Source organism: Camelus ferus, chromosome 4, assembly GCF_009834535.1.
Source record: "Camelus ferus isolate YT-003-E chromosome 4, BCGSAC_Cfer_1.0, whole genome shotgun sequence".
NCBI classification, from domain to species: domain Eukaryota; kingdom Metazoa; phylum Chordata; class Mammalia; order Artiodactyla; family Camelidae; genus Camelus; species Camelus ferus.
The window spans coordinates 64,646,509-64,670,257 of NC_045699.1; the positions used below are offsets into that span (position 1 = coordinate 64,646,509).

The following is a 23,749-nucleotide window of genomic DNA, read 5'->3' on the forward strand; positions in this document are numbered from 1 at the left end:
CCCGGCCTGTTTCACTTGCGTCCAGAGAAGAACCTGGCACTTAAAGGGCGCTCGGCTGTTCGATCAGGACTGGGATGTACCTGGCACTAGTCAGCTAGACCTCACACAACCTTTGATAGATGCCAAAGCCACATTCAACGCACATACAGATTCTGTATGGGAAAAAGCCGTTTCAGCAACCTTCAAAGTTAATAATAAAAAGAAAACTGCTACTTAGAGGCATATGAAACAAAATTCATTTTAATCTGTGTGTCTGTGTGTCTGTGTGTCTGTGTGTCTGTGTGGATCAAATACAACCTTAGCACAGAACATCTAACATACGAAATGCACTTATGGGACACACTAAACAAAGCAAATCCTTATTAAAATATTTGGCCTAACCCTCGTATCTTTTACATGAACTCCATGATGGTTGAATCAGGTGGGAAATAAGTCATCTACCTAACCTGGAAAAGACAGACAAATTGCCTTACGTCTGTTTGGTCTCTGCAGACTGGGTATTTACCATTCTGACTCTTGCCAAAACTGGTTCTGCAAATACTTAGCTTAACTCAATTACATATTTTTCCATAGTTACCTTAATATTTTGGTTTTTTTCATTTTCTATTGCTTTTTTTTTTTATGGCTTCTTGCTGCTGTTGTATTAGGACATACAACACAGATCAGAGATATTCATTTCTCAAAGAAGTTTCTCTCCTTGAGAAATTGGCACTTTGATCCCCAGCTTAGGTAACAGCTACATAAATGGACCCACCGGCACCGTTACCAATCTTGCTGCTTATGAAATTCCAGCACTTTGGCCAAAAGAGTGCCCTGACGTGAAAATCCTCTTGGGTGAACACTTCCCACCACCAAATTCTTTTATTTAAACAGATACGTGTGTGTAATTCACATGTGTCATAAGTTTTTGCACATACACACACTTAACTCAGCAAAAGTGAAATGTCTCAAGTAGAAAGTAATTACAAGGGTATTAAAACAAATGCTGAAAATAACTATTTTACATATAGATCATAAAAATTTTTTAAAGTAACACGACATAAGTCCTAGGAGATCAAATACATCATATATGATTGTCATATATGCATGTTGTGTTCATTGAGTTTTAATTTTCTTTAATCAGAAAATAAAAGAGCTTACCTTTGTATACCGAGACCACAGCTTACAGTCACTATATCTCAGCCTACTTTATACAAGTGATATGGCTACGAAGGTCCGAGGAGAACGAGAATAAAGTGAGATAAACGTGCTGAAAACTGCTTAAAAGTATTAACCTGAAATACACAGAGGGTCCAACACCAGTTTTAAAAATACATTAACGAGGTATTCCCAGCTCTTCAATTAATAACGGTGACTGATTCATGATTTTCAAACATTCACCCAAAATTTAACAAAAGAAGAAAAACAGAATCTATCAGTGGTTTGTTCCCCAGGTCAACAATTTGCAAGAGACTACAGACGACTGCAGGACTGCTCGCTTCACCGCACGTGCGCTGCATCTAGTCAGCGTGAGGTATGTTGGGAACCTGCTGGACCAATTACCTTGCAGAAGAGATGGGGTGCTCCCGCAGCCGGAAGGAACACGGGCTGCGGGCCACATCCCTGGCTGGGTGCCAGCCCCCATGCAAAGAATATGGCTTCAGGGAGGACCCCTATCTCTGAGGAATTATAATAGCACTAACTGATGCAGTCAGGAATGCAACTATTCAATTTATGTGCTAAAAAAGGTAAAAAACTGCCAGAAGATAGCACAGCTCACACACTAAGTTCTACATTGGTCTGTAAACTCCCTGACAAGAGACTATGCTAGGAGGGGTTAAGTACAGATATTGCTAGGTTTCCAAAGGAAAAGTTTTAAAACAGACACCGTGGCTTTGAGTAAAGTATTGCTCTTCTTTAAAATGCTCAGTCACTGCTTTCCAAAAGAAGGTGTCAGAGTGCTGTGTCTGAAAGCTGGAAAGCCTCGGGGGGTCACATTGCTCTTAAGACCACGACATAGAAATTGCCATTCAAGCCAGACAACCTGATGGTTCTAGAAGTCAGAGAAGAAATCTTGAGGGCCCAAGTGAATAATAAATGGTGCGACGCTCAGAGGCTGGCAATAGGGGACTGTCAATGAAAAAACCACCTACAGTGGAGAAAAGAGCAGAGAAGCAAAACTCTGTTAATTTCAGAGAATTTGGTGAAGCCAAAAGCTTCATTTATATTTCTCTGCCCTTTCAGCTGTAAGTGGAATTTTCATTACAAAATGGAGGGGTGGGAAAGGCAAAGGGGGGAGGGGGACACTTAATTCATTACAAAATTTAAACAGTTCAACTTGCATGGTTACCACTTCTAACAAAGGACTGACAGCTCAATTATTTTAAGTAAAGCAGAGAAATGTAAAAGTTTGCAGCAACTGGGCAGGTTTACAACATGGTTAGTAACTTCCAACAAACAACAAAATTAAAAAGAAAAAAAAAAGACTTGGTAGAAACCATTTGAAATGACTGCCATCATGTTGGAAAACAGCACAGCTCCCTTGTCGCCATTATAGAGGGGTTGAGTTACGACACTGAGTCAGCTACTTCAGAAGAATTTTCTAAAGAGAAATCTCCAGAGAGATTCCAACTTGGAATGCAAATTTGACAATTTCAAGTAACAGTGCAGCTGCAGCTGCCAGTTAATAGTATTCCAAAAACATAGAGGGCTGTTGTAAATATTTAATTAATAAAAACTGGGCACTACCAGCCATGCTTTTTCTTCTCAGTGATGGCTCTGTTTCATCCATAGGTCAGCAAAACGAGTCAATGAGACATGAAAACTCCCAGCTGAGGTGGGGCCCTCTATGTACGTCTAGCCACTAATGCACAGAATGAGAATGGTAAGTTCACAGCTACTTCCAGCAAGTGATGAGGTTTTATTAAAGTATCACCCACCACTAATAAAGACAAAAGGTCAAGGAGCAGAAGTAACAAACAAGCCATCGTGCAAAATACATGTATCTGAGAAGTAACACTAACATTTGTTTTAAATTGCCCATTTCGTCCTCATTTGGTGGTCCCACAGAAGTCTGGTACAGTTTGCTGTGTTTTGTGAAGCCCATTCTCAACGATGGGCACTGTTCAGCTCCAAAAAACAGAATTGAAAAAAGAAGAGGAAAGCTAATTCATACTAAAAATGGACGTTTTTGAGACACAGCAACTTATAAATATCGACCTGGGACCGCACTGCTGCCTTCATGGGGGTGAGTACCTTAATGAAACCATTACCTTCTAGTAACATCATCGGCTTTCCAAACAAGGTGAGAATGCACGTGGGACTTAGGTCTGCACCCTTCACAGAACAGCACAATGTTACCGACTGATCATTTTTCACCAGCTTCATCAGGTGTCTTAAAAATAAATGCTGACCCATGGCTGAAACCTGTCACTTTTCACAGCAGCACTCAACAAGAACTGGGACAATCGAAGAGCAAGTTTTTATGGGGACCCTGTTGCTGCTTTAGATTCTGATGTAATTGAAGAGGATAAGAGACCCTTCAATGAATCCCAGAAAAATCACTAATCTTCTGTCTACATGAAAAAAGCCAGGGAGTGAACACAGTATCTTACAGAGTGAAGAAGGCCACAAGAACAAGAGAGGGTGATTGATTGATTAATTTATTATTATTTTTTTTAAACTTGGAAATTCGGAAACTAAAATAATCACATTCCTCCTTCCCCATCTCTGGGTAGTGTCCATCATTTGAATAAGCAATGCTCGGACAACAGAATATACCTTTATCACGGGGATACCCTCAGATAGCAGGAGTGCAAAGGGCTTACAAAGGAAGTAGACTGGCTCAGACTAACAATCGCCTTTGCTTTGTTTTAGCAGTTTGCTTACAAATGAATGGGTTTCTAGGGCTAAGTTATTATTAGTTTTCAATTCTTTATAATTTGATACCAAAACATATCAAAAATAATAAGCTAAAACAATATTCAAACCCATATTTTATTGGCTTTAATTATACACTTCAATATTTACAAAGTTAAGGTTTAAATGAAAAGTGTCTATTGTATTAAAAAAAATAACTACAGCCCGAATTAAAGTGCCCTGGGGCAGATACATATCAATCAGCTTAGCATCAGTGACTGCATCAGGAACCAGGCAGTACTCTGTGTTACAACAAAGCAGTTTATTTGTGATCAGTGTTTGACTCTATACATCCTTCACAAATTTAATATTACATAATCTGATACTCCTCATAAACTCTGAACTGCTAGATTTATTTTCTTAGAACAGAAGGGCTGGTATAAGTTATTTTCCGGAAATGAGGTACCGTTTCACAGAACTAGTTTCTTTTTTTTTGTTTGTTTTCAAGTTTTAGAGAACTAAATTTGCATTTGTTAAAATCAAAAAGTAGGAAAGATGTTCTTTACAAATAACTTTGATCAAGTATGTGTTCAAAGAAAGCAGGATAAAAAGGCTTTTTCTCTAACATTCTTATGTACTGTATTGTTGTTCAATTGGAATTAGCTTCTGTCATTTGCTAAAAGAATGAGTAGTGGGGAACAGGATATGTTGGGAATTTCATAACGGGTAACAGAACCATTCTCTTGGGTAAACCTACAGAGAAAAGAAACGGAGAGGACTCCAAATAAGTTTAATAATCCAATAAAAATTTTCAGGTTAAAAAAAAAATCTTACAGTTAACCTTTTCCAGATTAGTCAGTCAACATGTACCATTTTGGAAGAGGCCCACAAACTATGAAATTACTCTTAGTATTCTGATAATATTTTCCACAAAAAATTAAAAATTCAGATGGCTACATCATAGGAAGAATGATATTCAGAAAGCAGTTTCATTTGAATGAGCTGCCTTGAATTCTAAAGCTCAAAAGCAATGCCATTGATTAAAATTCTCAAGTGACTCTCAGTTTGGCACATCACATATTACTGGAGAAACAGGGATTGTCAAGATTCATAGCACAGCTTTCCCTGCAGGCCTCAACTTCCCAGAAAGACAGCTCCAACTGGAGTGGGGACCAGCTGTCTATCTTAATGGCTATCACCAATATTGGCATGGCAAATCTGGAAAGATTAATCACTTTCTTGATTTTGTAATTAATGAGTTCTTGTGGCCTCACAAACTTCTGCACACTCGAGCAAGATTTGAAATCTGCTTCTTATTTCTGTTCTAATGTTTAACCTATGGAGAAATCACAAAGCAGCAACAGCAGGTATTCGAGAGCACCAGATGATCAGAGGGAAATTACCCCACATGCAACAGCTTTACAAAGGCCAAAAGACATATTTACCTTACAGCCAAAATAAAGCATCGTTTTAGTAGGTTGGCATCACAGTAACATTTAAAAACCAAATCTTTTATGTGAAAAATGGGGGCATTAAATTTCACCAGCTTTGGAAGTCAGTTATATGGCACATGGAAGAGAGGAGAGCCTTCTGAAGAGGGGGCTCAGAGGCCACAGGGTGAAAGTATGTTAGAGGAAAGGGAGGAAAAAAGAGAGAAAACTTTAAAAGACTGACGAAAATCCTGACTGTAGCTTCAAGACTAAATATACGAGTGTTTTAAAGGGAAAAATTAAGCTCTAGCAAACCTGTACTAAAGAACATGGGACTTAAACTGTGTCTAAAAGAAAGACACAGACTTACGGACCTGCCCTAGGAGGCAGATGCTCTGGTGCTCACACAAGACATATTGCGATGAGTCTAGTAAGTCAAAATGTATTTGGATAAACTGACCAGACTTAATTCACAGTAAGGATGAGGCAGGCGGTCAGGATATCCAGAAGTTCAGTGAATGATAAAAACAAATGGCCAAATCAAACAGAGCTACAGAGTTTGAATTTAGAGGAAATTCTAAGTGATCGATAGCATATTCTTGAATGAGTCCCCAGGTCCTAACCACCCCATTATCTAAGAATATGCGGACCCAACCTGAGTGTCCAGAGGAGACAGTCAGGTAAGCATGCAACTCTGGACTCTGCCTCAGAGAACAAGCAACCGAAATGTTTGACCCTTACAGCTCTCCACATCTTTCCAGGACCTAAACTGTCTATTTTAATGGGGAAAGTGGTCAAACTGTTCACTTTCTACAATTATGAAATCAGATGAAGCTTCAATTTATCAGTGTTTTAAAGACCCATAATTTTCATCCAAACAAAAATGGAAACGCAGATGCATGAAGAGGAACAGCATGATAACAGCCCTGAGGCTCGTGTGAAGGACCAAAGCCACAGGCAGCAGGACAGCCAAGGTCTTCCCTCCCAAGCGCGTGCGCACCCGGCCCGGGTCGCACTGCTGCGCAGACATTCCCGTGCGCACAGGCTCGCTCACGCTCACACGCTCTCACATACGCACACACACTTGCTCTCTGTTTTCTCTCAATGACAAACGTCCTGCAGGTGGCTGATTCTATAACATGTAGCACTCGGGTTTGGAAAAATGTCTGAGAGAGCATATCACTGACTCCAAACCTACTGCCTCCATTGCACATAAACCTCATTCAAAAGTTACCCAAAGGGCCACGGGGTTCACTTCTGCATTTGCCTTTGTTTTTCACTTTTGGAAAGAGAGAAGATATTCCTATGATTTTCTTGCACATATTAGAGACTTTCTGCAGTAAGCACCTGAGTGACACTGCTGGTGACACCCCCCTAGGAGCTGTTTACTCCAACTCTAAAGCAAAATTTATGAAAAAGGATGATAGCTACAAATCTGAAGTTAGCATTTCCTATCCCTAACTCAAACCACCCACAGTGCACACAGGGTCAAACTAGAATCTTAAATGCAGCTATGTAACTGGCAGCAGCCAAGCTAGAAACAGGGTATGGCCCTTCAGTAGCCTTTGAATGGAGTGTAAGTTGGCTGTAAGAAGAACTACTTAAAATATTTAATTTCAATATGGTCAGAAACAGGCAATTAGAACAAGCAGTCCTTCAGTCAGGCAAAGCAGAGAGAAGAGCAACTCCAACCAAACCAAGAACCACAAGGTTGTGGCATTTTCAAAGGGAAATTAAGTTGGGTCACTAGAATGAACAGGTCTGAGATCCTCCAATTCACTTAAAGAAACCCTAGATGCAAACTGTGCTTTGGACTGCTCCGACAGAGTTGCTACGAGAAGAAATCAGTAAGATGGTGTACATACCATAGGCAGGGGCTGCTGTGCTGTAGCCATAGGGTGTCCCATAGCCTAGTGCAAAGAAGAAGAATGCAGATCAGTTCTGGGCAGAGGGCAGTCAGCACTGGCCCAGTTCACAAGCACCCCCTTGCCCGCACCTTGGGCCCTGAGGACTTCATCCAGATTTTGGCTGAATGAGAACCCTTCCCAGAATGGCCCCAGTCTACTGATCCCTCCATGCCTGTGTTAAGTGGAGGCTTTCTGCCATGGCCTCCCAGGCGCTGCTGACCTACCAGAACAGCCTGTTTCTTTCTCACTACACTTATCACACTATTATAATTATCACCTCCTTGTCTGTGTTCCCCACTAGAATGGCAGAGACCCAAGACTTAGACATCTTTGCATCACCTGAATCTAGCAGAATGTCTAGCATATAGTAACCACTCATTAAATATAATTTTTTAAACAAAATACTTAGAACCACTCAAATTACCAATTTCTCAAAGTTGGAAAACAGAACTTTCCAAGTCTCTTTTTAAAAAAGCAGTGGCCCAGCAAGCTGGAGCCTTAACTGCCACTGCAGACAGCACACGGGCCGAGCTGTGACTCAAGGGGCAAGGACCACGTCTCCTTGACATTAGAATCCCAGGCCCCAGCACAGGGTCTCTCAGTGTCGGCAAAACTGACATTAGATCTGGTGCCTATGAGAAAGGCTCATATGGTCAATAAAACAAGTACACAGAACCCAGAAGCTTTTGAACCACGTGGTTCTGGCACTAGTTTCTCACACTTCCTTAGACGCATAACTTAGGAGCTGCCACTTTCATCTGTAAGACAGAGACAATTCCAAGCTGCCTGACAGTGTTGTCGGGATTAGAAATACTACGTTAATAGAAATGACAATCTCTAATCTTTCAGTAAAATGACTTTAAAAAATATAAATACTAAATCACTTGGGTAAATCTGTAGGAAAAACTGGTTTCTAAAATAGAACAAGGGCATAAAATCTACGTGGGCTCTTCACACGGCGCCCAAACAAAATCAAGCTTGTTTACTTTCCAGTCCCTTCTTCTATCACTTCTGCTGCTAGGGGCTTCTTCCCCCAACCCCGTTCTCTAACTGACCAACTGCAACTCACTGTCTAGACACCACGTCTTCTGTAAAGTCCCCCAGTTCTGCTCTTCACCCCTCCGCCCACCCTGCGTTAGCCTGCATCATCACACAGTGCTCACTCAAGCGTCTGTTCCTACCCCACGTGACCTCAAGCATTCGCCGGGGCAGACTCTTGGTCTCAGTCATCTTTGAATGCCCAGTTCCAAATCTCTTGTTTGAGATAAAACACTCAACTGTATGTTGAATAAGTAAACAGCTCTTACTGACTGAAAACATTTTCTAAGATACCAATTTTTTTCACTTTTTAGTCTATACTTCAGTCATTTAAATCTGTGGGTAGTACAACTTAAGTCTTTAGTGCTCCCTAAATCATATTTCAAGAGGGAACAAGGCAGCTGAAATAAGCAGTAGGAAAAGTATCAGAGGCCAAAAGAGAAACTAATGTCTAAAAAAGAAATACCAAATATCATCAAATTTATTCCAGGAAAAGGCAGCTTGCTTGCTAAGCCTACAGTTTCAAGTGTTTCACCAAAACATCCTTAAAGAGATGAAACTACACCTACTAAGTTGGCCACTAATCAGGCCACTGGGGTTCTAATCCTGACTTCACCTCCCACTAGCAAGATGACTTTGAGTCACACCTGCCTGCCATTTAACCCCTCTGAGCCTCACCGTCTTCTGCAGTAATTGAGTTGGCAGACAAACATAATTAAGTGATACATGTAAAAGTACTTACCACAGTCCCTGCTGCATGAAATACACTCTGCAAATGGCATATAACCTGCTCATAATCTAAACTGACCGACTCTGAATCCTCACCAGGAGAGAAGAGAATTTCCTTTTTAAAAAGTTTCAGAAGACAGGCCTTTCCCAGAGGTCAGTGTGATGACATGAGAGAGAAGCTACTACAGAGCAAAAAGTCAAACGTCAGGGTTCCTCTCACCATCACTGCCACTAGCCGATGCGATGGCCACTGACCACCAAGCGCAAGGGAAACATTCAAGGCCCAGCAGCCAGACACAACTGGACAAGCACATCATCAAAGGAAGAGAGTTCACCTCAGTAACCTGCCTGCTACTGTTTAATGGAAGCTGCTTCCTCTAATAAGACATTAAATAAGGCAAAGAATATTAAATTTCCCTAGAAACAGTGTCTTCATTTTGGACACATAAACTGTATCATACTGGAAGTAACCTCCCCTCCCTCTGTCCCCCTACCGCTCATCTTTCAGCATTCTGTCTCCTTAAAACCATCCAATCTACTTCCTCCGGCTAAAGATCCTAGCAGACACACTTGAAACCTCACGCTTTTTCATTCTCCACATTAAACACATCAGTTTTGCTTCTGAAGTTTTCCTTTCACCTGTTCACTTCTCACCACCCATCTACTTCTCTACAGCCACTGGAGATCCCGCCACTGCATTTTGTCTGGGCTGGGTTTACAAAAACCTTGTAATTTATCTTGTCATGCCGACTTCTGTCCCTGCAATCTATTCACCACACTATAGAGAGGGATCTACACAAATAGGGACTGATTTTGTCACTTCTCATAGAATCCTGCACAATTTCCCACTGCACTGAAGTTCTAAGACCAAAATCCAAACCGTGGCCTCCAGGACTGGGACTGAGCACCCAGCTTTAGCTCAAATCACCCTGCACTCCTCCCCGCCCCACTCCACACACACACACACACACACACACACACACACACACACAGTGCTCTCTACACTACGGACATACTGTCCTTCCTCTGATTCTCCGAATGAGCCACGCTCCCCACCACCAGCACCACAGGGCTCCGACATGCTCTTCCCTCTGAGTGCAACACTCTTCCATCCCGACCTTCTCTGAGTTAACTCCTGTTCATTCCTTAAAGCTCAGCTCTTGTCCGGCCTTCAGGGAAGCCTTCCAGTCCCCAACACTAGACTAGACCAGGTTTCTCAGCTACGTTCTCTCATGGCATCATGCCCTTCGCCTCTGTCACATGACCTCAGTCTATAATTTTGAGTATTCATCAGTATGTCTCACCTTTAGACCACACACCACAGGAGAATAAAACCCACGTCTGGTGTGTCGAAGCAGGCACACAGTATTTGAATGACCAAGTATATTCTTTATATGACACATCTTTGAGCGGTGCCCCTACTGGAATCAACCTCTAGAAGCTTACTTCCAAAGCCACATCATCCACAGAACTTCCCAAACAGCCTATTCTAATTCTTTCTAGAAAAAACCCACAATTTAACTGAACTTCTAAAAGCGTTACACAAAACTAATGACAGGGTAAGACCCGGTCCTTATGACAATTTCATCTTACCAATTACAAGCAGTTTACTTGTCAAGTTCAAAGTTCCACACTGTCAGCATCACAGGGAACTGGACTGTAACAAGACAGCAGTGCAGCCTCAGCCGAACAGCGTGAGGCTCAGAGAGAAGCAGAGACGGCACCCTTCCCAGCCCCTCAGCCACGTGGGGCACCGGAGGGAGCATCAGCGCTGCAGCCGGAGATGCTGGTGCTCACAGCCCTGCTCCTCCATCTCCATGACGTCTCACACCGAGCTATCTGCCTTCCCTCCCTAGACTTTAGTTGCCTCACCTGGGAAATGGAGATAATTTCTACTTCAGGAAACACCATGAAGATTAAAAATAATTCAGTAAAATCATTTATATGAAAGTATCTGATGTATACTAAGCTCTGGATAAGTAAGTTCCCCCTTTTCTCTTTTGTACTTCTATAGCCTTTGGTGATTCTCAAACATGAGTTAAAGAAATGTCAACGTTGTCAGGCTTTACCCCCATCAAACTGCCTCTTATCAGTCATTTTTACCACCTGTTAAACCCCACCTGTCATCTCTGACCCCACTAAATACACCTGCTCAGATGTCCAAATTCCCTAATCTGTGGAGTATCTTTTAACTTCCTCATTGTCAAAATATGTCCCTTCAACCAAGTGTAACACTCCTTATTCGTCACCTCCCTCCTGAAAGCCTCTAGTCACTCAGCAGATTCCAGGAGAAAACCTATGACATTTTGTAGACTTTCTTCTTTTGAATTTCTGTGCACACTCATCTTACAGCCGTATTATGTGTCCAGAAACCCTGTATAACCCTGGAAAATACAGGAGAAGCTGATCTCCAAACTCCGGCCCAGAAGAGAAGGCAGGCGTCTCACAGAGCGTACTATACCTGGAGCTATGTAGCCCGGAGCCGCTGTGGCCCCAACAAAAGCTCCTCTTGTCAGAGTTCCTCTCCCTCTGCCCCGAACAGCTTGGACTGCTGCGGACACAGCTGTATTCACAACACCCTTTGCCTGTTAAAAGTAACACATTTCATTACTGAGAGAAATAAGATCATCTCATCAATTCTGTAACGTACAACGTCTGTGAGAAACCTGAGCCTGTACATGAGACAAGCAGTCTACGACCTTGAATCTTCAGTTTATCATCTGCAAAGTGAAAGTGATGTCTACCTTACAGAGTTGTTCTGGAGAATATGCTGGCACGCAGAAGTAGGCAAATAAATTCTTTTCACTTGAGGGTTACCCAGGAAGAGTTTATTTTCTACGCACAAATTTCAGCAGTCAAATGACATACATCCAAAGTCATTTTAGGCCTGACTAAATTAGACACTTGATACCTAGGTTCAAAATCCACTGAATTCTCCATTGATAGACAAAAAATACAACAAACCACCTAGAATTAGCTGTGAACCCAAGTGGGTAAAAAAACAAAAAAAAGGAACTAAGACAGGAAGACCAAAGATGCAAGATGAGATGCAAGTTCCTGCTCTAAGCAGCCGAGACCTCAGGAAGGTCACGTGACTCCTCTGAGCCTGCTGCTGCTGCTGCTGCGTGTGTGCATGCGTGCGTGCGCGCGCGCCCACCTCAATCACCTCTAACGTCCCTTCTTGCTCTGAAATGCCACGGGACTCTAGTGAAGTCACTACTCTCTATGAGAGCCTCCCCACTAATTGTACAATGAGGATTATGACACCCTCTTTATTTTCCTTACTTTACAGCAGAAAGAGCAACTAAGAGGAGAGATAGAAAACTCTCAAAAGTAGAACAGATAAGGAGCAACAGTATACAGGGCTGCTAAAACACTCCTTTCCAAAAGTGAAATTTCAAGAAAATAAAAGAATATCTAATGTCAAGTTAAATATTGTATTTATTTTTTAATATAAAGATATAACCAAAACTCAAGCTCAGTAAACTCAAGAAACTATTAATATTCCCTGCTATAACCAAGCTGCAGGGGAAGGAGGTGCAAAGCCTCAAAATCATTACATGATGAAGTCAGCCTACACAGTCAGAGCGCACACACATTATCACTCACACAGAAACTGGCATCTCTCCTCCGAGGACAGCCCCCACTGCTAGGGCGACCGGACACAAGGCAGTCTCAAGGTCGGCTGGATCATGCACAGAGCACAGCCATTTTAATTTTGGGCTGAAAAAAATCCAACCCACGCATCCAAAATAGACTGCTTCTTGGCTGTCAAGCACATTGAACATGTGAGTTTTATAGCTTCTAGTATGGAAAATTTCTAAAAATGAGTGAACTTTATGCAAACATCTTTTTTTTTTAAACACAGCTTAGTCAAATGTAGTCAGGAAGCAACAATCTGGCGGCAGAGTGACTCCACACAAATCAAGCTCGTGTCTCCTAGAACCAAACCGAACTATCTAGTCAGTATCAGCACAGAGGCTTTTTAAACACTGAAGTTAACTGACCAAGATACAAGATGCAGCCCATGAGAAAAACACACCAAAACAAACAAGGTAGCAATTATCTTTCTACTCATTTAGAATATATTCTAGATTTTAGGAAACGAAAGCCCATTTATCCTCTCTCTACATGTATACCACTGCAATTTAAATGCTTTCTTTGTATTTCATCTCAGTAAGTTAGTTTTCCTTGTTTATATTTTGAATCCTAGACTATATGCAGTGTTTATTAAAGTAAATACAAGAAGTTTAAATGAACACAAAACAAATTTCTAAGGCAGATATAACATGCAGTAGGAGAATGCCCATGGTCTTTGGAAGGAGAAGAACGAGGTTTTCAAGGGAAACTTTACCATCAGTTAGCTATGTTACTACATGCAGTAACTTACTGTGCTCAGGTCTCGTTCTTTCATCTGTAAAATGAGATCTATTCTGTCCTCTTATAATGGACTTTGCATGTGTAAAAGAAACAAACTTTAACACAGAATCTTAAATAATCTAAGCTTCCTTCCATTAGTATAAACATTTTTACTGGACTTGTTGCTGTCCCACAAGACCCTCAGACTCACTGCAGCAGTACTCGAGGGAGGGACTGTGTCTTATACTTCCTTACGTATCTCTTCTCTCCTCACAATCGTGCATATGGTATATATCTAGAAAATATTTCTGAATACATCAACGAATGGGTGGAAGAATCTGTTATTCGAAAGCATGTAATTAGGAGGCTACCTTTTCTACTACAATCTTGGGCCTTCAGCTCTGACATTCCCAGTATCAGTAATGAACAGAAGCAGCACAGGGTCAAGTTCTACTGTACCGCCCTCAAAGGAAAACCCAAAATAAATAATGCAAAAGGACAAAGCTGGAAAGGAAGTGGGAGAGCATCTGCAGCCTCTGATGAGAGTAAGTCCCAAATACTCTTGGCAGCTTCCGTAAACTAAGCAAGTGCTAATGTCTCATTAAAATCCCAGCCCTTCGATGCTCTACCTCGTCACCAGTGACCTAAAGCCCCCAAATAATGCTAGTAGTCTCTTTTTAATATATAATTTGCCTAGAAAGACCACAAAACAGGGAACCACTAATCATATTTCTATTATTCATGATCTAACCTAAAGAAAAGGCTGTCAACTCCAAGAAAGAGAAGCAACTTCAGAAAAAGCTGAAGTGGCACAAAGACAGGATGTCTTTCAAAGGTTTAATGCTTAACTCATACCTGAGGGATAATCTTCTTTTTCTTATTATTTGCTGCATTGGGTCCAGAAAACAGCTTCTCCAGGGCAGCTAAAGCTGCACTTGCCTTTGCCACTTTCTTATTTGGACCTGCACCTCTGAACTTCTGTCCATCTACTTCTACCTAAAATCAAGAACAACACTCTGCGATTATCCCATGCAATTCCTCTATGACATTTTAATTTAAATGTATCATAACACAGAAAACACCAAAAGTCACAAAGTGCCACAAGAACTGACTCAGTCTACAACTTTTTTACATATAAGCTCAGGATATCCTCTGTCTTTGAGGGGAAGGTGAGGTTGGCTCGCATCTAGGTACACACCTCCATCACAAAGCGTTTGTCATGGCTTCCACCGGTCTCCGAGATGAGTTCGTACTTAAGACCTCTTCTTTTTTCATTGAGCTCCATTACAGGATTTTTGCCACTTGCTGTGAGGATAGGGCCCTGAGTTCTTACCTAAAAGGAGGTTCAATCAAGTAAGATTTTAGAGTATTAAATTTCTTATTAATACAATTATACTGTGTCTCTGCTGAAAAAGAAGCTCAAAAGTTGTATTTTAAAGCATTTAGGAGCTAGGACACATGATCACTTCTATATACGAATGACAAAGTATCTGTAGTATGGAAACTCTACAAGCAGTAAACACCACAGTCAGGCATCTGGCCAGCCTGCCTTTGAAGCAGAGCTGCCTCAACAGATCAGAATTCAAGAGCAGGATGGCCCTGCCATCACGTGGCACTCCAGGGTCTGATCTGGGTGCTCACAGTCTAAGAACAACACTCTAAACAACCAGCAATGTAGACAGAATAGCTGAGATTCTCACGACTTCTGAGCTTTCACTGGTTTTCATCTTTAGTAGGAAGAAATAATCCCAATTTGGGAGATGCAAAGAAAGCGTTCCTACACACCTCTCAGTCTCTCTCAAGAGATTTAAGGGCACCTATGATAAAAACAGTAGGCTCTGAATTCTGAAATTTAAAAATAATAAAAGCAGTCACTCCCTGTGTAGCAGGACGACATTACAATCACTGTAAAACAATGTATATTACAGAGCAGATGTATGCTATGGAAACAGTACAAGAATCATTTTCTAGGGCAAACAGGATAGTTTTCCTGAAGTGACATGCAAACCTAACCTTAAAAGGACCAGACCATGACAAGGAGGAAATGATGGAGAAGGACATTCTGGATGGAAGAAACAGTCATGCAAAGGGCCAAGAGAAGGAAAGAACAACTCTTCAGGAAACAGCAGGAAGTTCCGTTTGGCTGTACAAGGGAGGAGGAGAGGAAGGCAGGACCAGATTAGAAACACCCTAGACTGAGCCAAACCATAAAGAACTTCAAATGTCATGCAAATGAGCATTGGCTTTATGATAGACAACAAGGAGCCACTGAGAGATTTAATCTGGGAACATTCATGATTAGATTAGGGAGGGAAACGGTCTAAGAAGAACTGACATGAGGAGGGGTAAGACTAGAGGCGAGGAAGAGAAGTAATTCATGTAAGACTATGAAGGTACAAATGAAGAGAGAGGATAGCACCAAAAATAAAACCACAAAATACCACAAAACTGTAATTTTAGAGAGCCCCAAGGACTGAGCACTTTTTGAGTTAAAGATCACGTATATAATTCTGCCACAGTAATAGTTCAAGACATGCTAAACAAAGAGATGAATTATTATGTATAACAGAATCTTTATGTATCTAAACCCAAAGACAGCAAGATTTTCTTAAAGTTCTCTATGCTGATTTAATAAGTGGTTGATGCTACAGAAGTGAAACACTGGACAATTTTTAAAGACAAGTTTAAAAAAAACATTCCTGGGTCTCCTGCAATAAACATCACTTCCTGAAGAGTTTTCAGAAACCACATTTTTTAAATATCAAGGCAAATTTCTGGTCTCCATCTTTAAAAGGTGAGTAACTTCTGAAACTATTCTATGATAATTACTCTCTGCTTTCCAGATCTGAAATAACTATTATAAAAATGAGTCAAGACAAAAATATTTGCATTTCTAATCAGTTACTACTATTTTAAATGAATAATAAGAGCTTTCTCCCCTCCCCATTACTACACTATATGGAAATAAAGCATAGACGTATTCATGATCAGAACCTCCATATACTCTTACAGCTGCTATTAATGCAGCCCACACTGCTCTCTCCTTTCCTAATTCCCTCTGAACTTAACAGTCTGAGCCTCATAATTAATGAGCTCTTTCTCTTTTAGTATTTATAACATTGCCAGCAAAACATCTCGCCCTGCCCGAGACCACCACTTATGAATGACTGATCCTCTCCAAATCTAGGGCCACTTCTTTCCTCCACAACATCACACGAAGAGTCAAGCACAGCTTTCACAGGCCTCAGCCTCCATCAGTCTCCTCCGTATCGGCCCACCTGGTACTTCACAAATCTTTACTTTCATGACTCCAGATAATATACCTCCTAGTCCTTGGCCCAGAATGCTTTCTTTCTGCCTCTTCCCCACATAGAAAAATCCTACTCATCACCTTAAACCAAGCTCACATTTTACTACCTTTGATTTTACACATGTGTACATTTCATAATCATGTCCTCCTTTGAGATTTTACATATTACATTCATTTTGTAATCACGGTGCTTATCACATTACATCATAATTAGTTATGAGCATGTCTTTTGCCCCTCTATCCCGAGAGCATCTTGAGACTCTGTACACAATTTCTGCAGCATCCAGCAGTGGGGCAGGTACTAAGAGGGGTTCACAGATTCAAAAAATTATACGCCACTAAGTCTTTGATAAATATTCATTATTACAAATAACAAAAAATATTTTTAAATTTAATGTAAGCTCTTGCTGTTTCTTTAAACCAATTTTCCTTACGTAAAACGCTACAAGAAGCAAAGGCCCCATGAATTCCCAAATAAGCTGTGTATATTGGCACTTGGATTTTTGTCCTATTCTGTTATCTGTGACAGTAAGTCATAGGTTAAGACTTAGTCTGAGGAACATACTAGGCTATGCCCTCCTCAGGGCTGCACCAACTCAGTGATGACCCCACTGACCCCTATAGTTTAGCACAATTAATCCTAAATTTCCCGTTAAGAGTTTTTTGTTTTTCACTCTTCATTTATTGTTAACACTCTCGATATATTGTAATTGTGAAGTGCTGGAAGCAACTTCTACGGCCAGCAAAAGATAAATGCTAGTTAAATTAGGGTACATCCACAAGTTGTGCAGTATAGTTATGTTTACAGATATTTTTAGAGTTAAGTGAAAAAAAAAAAAAACAAGATGTAAAACTGCATGAAAATGTGAGTGCCTTCATAAAAATATTTGTAGAAAAAGGCTGGATCAAAATAAACCAAAATATTAATAATGGCTGCCTCTGAAATACATACATTTGTATGTGCTTTTGCTTTTCTCATTTATACTTCTCCATACCACTCAAATTCTCTACAATGAACATACATTTTTTTCCCTAAAGAAAAAAATATGTAAGTATACCTCTAAGGTACTGGAGGTTTCAGTTGTAGAATTTCCAGTATTATTGCTTGAGTTTGAAGACACTGTTTCATTTTTGCCTTCATTATCTGATTTTTCATCGGAACTCATACATTCAATATCTGCATCGAAGCCTGTTGGGTATCCCATTGCCTGCAATACCTACACAAATTACATTAAGATTCAGTTTTATTCAAACACTAGAGACCACAGAAAGCAGACGAAATACTGAGAACAAAGTTTCAAACCCACAACAATTCAATCCACAAAACTCTGTGCAGGAAAAGCCAAGATGGTGCTACATCTACAAATCCTTGATTAAAAATGTTTCACCTACTAGGGTGTCACCATGGAAAAAGGGGAAAACCTCCTCAGAGTAATTAGGTTTACATACATATAAAGGATGATGGAAATGCAAACCTGAGGCTACTCCTGGTTCATTTAATCTGGAGGTGAGAGGTAGAGAAAAACAGCATAGCCAAGTTCAATCAATGAGGTGAAGGGAAAGTAAAATAGCACACTGTGAAAAGTACATTGAGCTAGAAAGGAAAAGGCCTCTATCCTTTATTTGGTCTAATCCTTTATTTCTCCTCTGGTCCTCAGTTTTCCAATCTGCAAAATAGGAAGACTGACTAGCTGACCTCTAAGTTTGGTGATTCAATCCAATAGGGGAAGTTAGCAGAGAAAGGAAATCAAGAAATCAAGTTTTCTTTACCTTGGAGCCAATTTGCATGTTAATCACAAAATTATACCTGAAGCTTTTCACTATCAACCTCTTTGGCTCTCAACTTAAACCATAATCGAAACCTGAGAGAAAAGATTCAGTCTCTTAGGTTTATTCTCTACTACTAAGTGAACCAGGAACAATTTTAGGCTTGTATCTCCATCCCTGCCTCTCAAGGCCTGGTTACTTTATGGCTTCCCCCAATGTTCACTCTTCTTATATTTCCATTCATGCCTGGATTTTCCCATCTTTTTTGAAATACAGTTTATCAGAACATTGTGTGCGCACATGTGTGTTTGCATGCCTTTTAATACCTCCTTCCAGGTTAAAGTGCTTTTTAGATATTTACAAAAGAATATGTTCGCTAGCATTTGTATAAGCTTCTTTCAAACAGGTTGCTATTGCATTGTTAGTTACTGATGTAAAGGTCTGTATGAGAACATACAGAGCTAGGTTCCTAAAGACCCCTCAGCTTTTGAATAATGTTTTAAGTTGCTGGAGTGTAAAAGCAATAACATATTTCTTTATAATTTCAACTATACCTAATAGGTATCTAAAAAAACTGTTATGATAGCCACACAAATGAGAAGCTAGACAGCCCAGCCTTTATAAATAATGGCATCTTGTATAAAGGATTCTGCCAATATAAATAAAACAGTACCCACTCTGGACAAAAAATGGGCAGAAGTAGGACTCTGTACTAAGACAACTTGAAATTAATACACTCAGTTCATATGGAGAACTTGGCATTCTGATCAACATTTCAAACTGTAATATGTTCCTTGTATTCATTAGGAGTAAAGCCAAGAACACTTTTTTTTTAACATCTTAAGTTCTAAAAGGACTCAGGTAGCACTTTACACTAAGTACACTAATGTCACTTGGTTATATCCTCGTCAATATTTGTAAAGAAAACACTGTCCCCAGTGCCTGACTACTGCCAATATGTTCTCCCTGAGAAATCTCATCTCTGAAAATTCGAAGTTATCAGTCTGAAATGAACACCACCTAACATAGGCTGCAAGTCAAAAGCCAAGAGTCCCAGAGAAATTTAATTTGTTTACTTCAATAAAAACTAAAGACATACAGCTTTTCGCAATTTAATATACAGTTAAATCAGTCTAATGTGAATTACTGAACACAATTTCTCTGCCCTTTCCTCACACGTTAGATTCACTTATTATTGTAGCAACATATTTTAATACATTTATAGTTTATATAACTGATGGATAATATCAAGGGATGTTACAAGTACTTGCAATACAGCACAACAAAAAAATTTCAAATTAAGTCATTTTTCTATGAACACATATTCTAAGATTATTAACTAGCATATGCTACAAAAGAAAAAGTATGGGGCTTTCAGACCTCTAGTTTGTTTGGAATCAGTATTAAGTTCAAAACTGGTTTACCAAAGAAAAGTGAGTTTCAAATGTCTGGCAAACAAATCAAACCTAATAAACTGAGCTGAAAAAAATCACAAGATGATTCCTGAAAATACAAGGTGACTGAAAAATCCAGGGTAACCATGGCATTTTCTCCTGTGAACGGGGTTGAGGCTGAGAGAGTTGATACCCTCAAAGACTAGGGGCCAACAGTGAGAACACACCCCACTCCGTGGCTCTCCACTCAACACAGTCATATTTGTGGCTTCCACATGGCAGAGAGCTGATGGCTCCAGAACCTCTGCAGGGGGACTTCATCCCTGTCCCCTTCAGCTGGCCTTTCCCCACAATGATGAAGATTCTTTTCATGGAATATGACTGATGATGTCCTTAAAGATGTCCTTTATGAAGGACTGTCAGGAAGAAGGATTCGAGGACGAAAGGGAAGATTGGCCACTGATTTCTATCACTTTAGGGTACCTCCTGCTCGGTGACCAGGATTCTCTGGGAGGAATGGATTTCCTCTTCTTTTGTTTTGATTTCTCTGTTCTTAACAGGTACAGACCTCTGCACCAAGCTACTAAGCGAGGAATGCAAGGATTTTTATCTAGTGGGACCTACTTTCATAAACACATATTGAATATAAAACACTCTCTCAAACTCATTTATAAGCAGAATCTATAATGTGATATAACCTCTACAGATGGCAAGTTGGTCATATATGCTGGACATATAATAGGAATTCCAATACATATTTAGTAAATTAATAGGTCATTAATAGGAATGTGCCTTCCTTTTCACCCAGTAATTCCATCTCTAAAACATATCTTAAAGGATAATCAGACTAGTTCAAAAACATGTAAAGCAATCAACTAGAAGCATCTGAATCTAAAAGGGTTAGTTACATTATGGTAGATTAGTAATAACAGAATATTAGGCTACTACCACAAATGAGACCAGCCTTTCTGGTAACTGTAAAAAGAAAATCTCAATATATTTTAAGATGAACAAGGAAAACATGCTCCTACTTAAGTACACATTTGTAGACACAGTATGCAGGTTCTACCATTCCTTATCTGAAACACTTGGGGCCAGACTGTTTTGAGAACTCACAATTTTTCAGAGTTTAAAAAGCTAATGTAATGCATTTACCATATATTTTCCAAATCACAGTGAGTTCTCAAGGTGATACCCCATGTTTGTGCAACAAAACATAAAATATTCACACTAAATGGAATAGTAAAGTCTAAAAATAGCCCTATTATCAATTCAGGCCAGGTTTTTCCCATCAAATGACTCTGCATCAAACTTAGGGAAATATTTTTCATTTCCAGTGCTTTTTGAATTTTAGAACTGCAAGTTTTAAAAAAAAAAAAAAAACCTTAGAAAAATACATACCAAAATGTTAAGTGGTTATAATGAGAACAGACAGCATCTAAATCTTGTCATATTGCAAAATTTGCCATTCTGCTAACTCCCCTAATGTTACTAATTGAAACCTGCTACAAGGCCACTACCTTATATTAAAGGTTATTGTAAGAAACAAACTGTCACTGCATCATAGATGCTCTGGAAGGATATCACTGCTTCATGATACCCCTTTTATCCCTTTTTATGACGATCTACCTAAGGGGAGTGCCCACCTACCTTTATATCAAAAGAACTATGATTCTCATAATCATTTGTCTTTTTTTATGTCATAGACAGTGAATTGATAATGATATTTCACAAGCTTTTGGTGTCAGATGCTAGAGAACTTAGATCTAAGTCTGTGACTCATTCTCAGCATACGTTATAGCTAAGTTATTAAACTGTACTTTTAGGCTTATTCCTAAATTCACTTTTCCCCTCACTCTTGATTTTCTTTTTCTGCCTCATTTTAAACCCATACTATTTAGCATACTTAAAAAGTATCCCTTTTGTAAACACAAACATAACAAAAATAATATACTGTTTATACTTTTACAGCTTAGTTATTTTTCTACAGTGGGCTTACTACTGCCTGACAAGTAACTGATCCATCTGCAGTATTTCTTATCTATCTCCCAATCGTATCCTCACTGGAATGCAAGCTCCAGGAGGGCAAGGACTTTGTTTTGCTCACTGCTGTATCCTTAGTATCTAAGACAATGTTTGCATCTACATTAATAATGCCTGCAAACCAGAATGAACATGAAAACAGACCAATAACATCGTATGCTATACTGCTACGTAACAGAACTTTTCTTAGTTGCAAAGTGATATTCCATCTATATCGTTATCTTTGACATTTTCACATTTGTCTGCAAGAGGTCAAATGTACTCATGGAGAGATTCAAATATTCAAGAATTTTCTACAAACCTATATGCATGATTGGTTCAATCCTGGACCTTATTCCCTATGGAAATATTCTGAAATACAGAAAGGGCACGATTTGCAAAAAGATAATCATTAAATTTACTTATGAAAGAAAAAAATCTGCCAACAGCAAAATATTCAATGATAAGGGAATGTTAAAACAAATAACAGTACATTTACATCATGTTAACCATACAGTCACTAAAAATTATTTATGTAGATTTTAATAAGATGGAAAAACAGTGATGACATGCTAAATTAAAAAAAAAAAGGATAAATTTACATACACACCATGAGCCCAAACTAAAAAAAGGAATAAATAGAAAAATATTGGAAGTAAATAAACCAACATACTATATACAAATACTATTGATTTGCTTCAGAGATAAGCAACTGACATATTTTTTACTTCTTTACTTTTTTCCTCCTTTTGCAAATTTTGTATGATCAACACATACTTTACAACCAAAAAAGAAGAGGTAACAAATGTCATTAAAATCTTGAAAAATTACGTTTATTTAATATAAAAAAATAAGCTCCTTATTTACAACATAAAATAAAAAAGCACGGCTAAATAAAAGAAATACTGTACCTTCACTGCTACGTGAAGTTTTGCTGTTTTCTTGGATGGTCCTGAGGCTTCATATGTTGTACCATCCACATCTACAGACATTGTGAAGACTGGCGCATGGACAGGACCAGACTGAGATAGGAGCTTATACTGAAGCCCGGGCCTGATCTGATTTAGCCTCATTAGTGCATTCATAAGGTCTATTGCTTTACTATCCAGAACTGAAAATGGAAGAGGAATAAGATAAAAAAAATTAAACCATATTGCTTTAAACTATGCTTTCATAGGTTCATAGTGATCACTATAAATTCAGGTTTTAAAAAAAGCAAGAATTTCAAAACATATATAAAATAATTTCACTTCATAAGTAATTCTAAAATTACTTCTGAAATAATTATGCTAACATTTAAAAAGTAAAATGCATTACTATAGCTATACATTAATTTTATTTTGTCAATATTAATGTACCTTAAGTAAATGAAGCTTGGAAACAAAAGAAAGTTATTCAATCAATTTTTCAGTTATGATCTATTCTTAAAACTCCGATTCAAATCAATCAAATTCTTCACTTTGTAATTTTTATTTTCCTAAGATTATAAATCCTTTCTAGTTCACATCTATAAGAATAAAGATTTTTACACACTTTTCCTTAAATTTCGTTTCATCTTCTTATTGGGATCTTTATCATCCCCTAATCCATCTTCAAATGGCCTCTTTAGAGCTGAAGACCCAGCACCTAAAAAAATTACAGGAGATTCATTATTAGTCCAAACAATGATTCTACTTATTCTACCAAATTTATCTAATATGTTCAGGAAGGAAAAATCTTAGGAATCCTAAGGACCATAAGACTCTTGCACTCATCAGTTAAATATTTATAAGCTTATAATAGCCAAAAAAATTACTAAAGTGAATCTTTATGAAACAATATTGTCCCTTTTTGGAAATACTTATTTTACCACTTACTCATAAATACACATACAAATATCAATGCCTATATTCACATCTGTATATGCATAAACAGAAAAAAAGCTGTGGAAAGCTACATACCAAAATGTTAAAGGTA

At 39.1% G+C, this 23,749-nt stretch overlaps 1 protein-coding gene across 4 annotated transcripts in view; it reads right to left on the reverse strand.

The window, feature by feature from the left end:
• Positions 1-224: 224 nt before the first annotated feature.
• STRBP (spermatid perinuclear RNA binding protein) overlaps positions 225-23,749 on the reverse strand; it is a 46,679-nt gene continuing 23,154 nt past the window's right edge. Inside the window, exons 9-17 of one of the 4 annotated variants that reach the window (XR_004319474.1) lie at positions 23,327-23,419; positions 22,705-22,904; positions 17,669-17,827; positions 14,499-14,633; positions 14,156-14,296; positions 11,403-11,526; positions 7,133-7,177; positions 1,141-1,274; positions 225-446 (exon numbers count right to left, since the gene is read on the reverse strand). Coding sequence is in view for 3 of the 4 variants with exons in the window: in XM_032478377.1 (XP_032334268.1) it covers positions 4,514-4,590; positions 7,133-7,177; positions 11,403-11,526; positions 14,156-14,296; positions 14,499-14,633; positions 17,669-17,827; positions 22,705-22,904; positions 23,327-23,419 (974 nt within the window). In the remaining variant the exon portion in view is untranslated. Of the gene's footprint in view, positions 1,275-3,627; positions 4,591-7,132; positions 7,178-11,402; positions 11,527-14,155; positions 14,297-14,498; positions 14,634-17,668; positions 17,828-22,704; positions 22,905-23,326; positions 23,420-23,749 lie in introns of those variants that run through there. The other 3 variants (XM_032478378.1, XM_032478377.1, XM_032478379.1) reach the window with 3 other exon arrangements.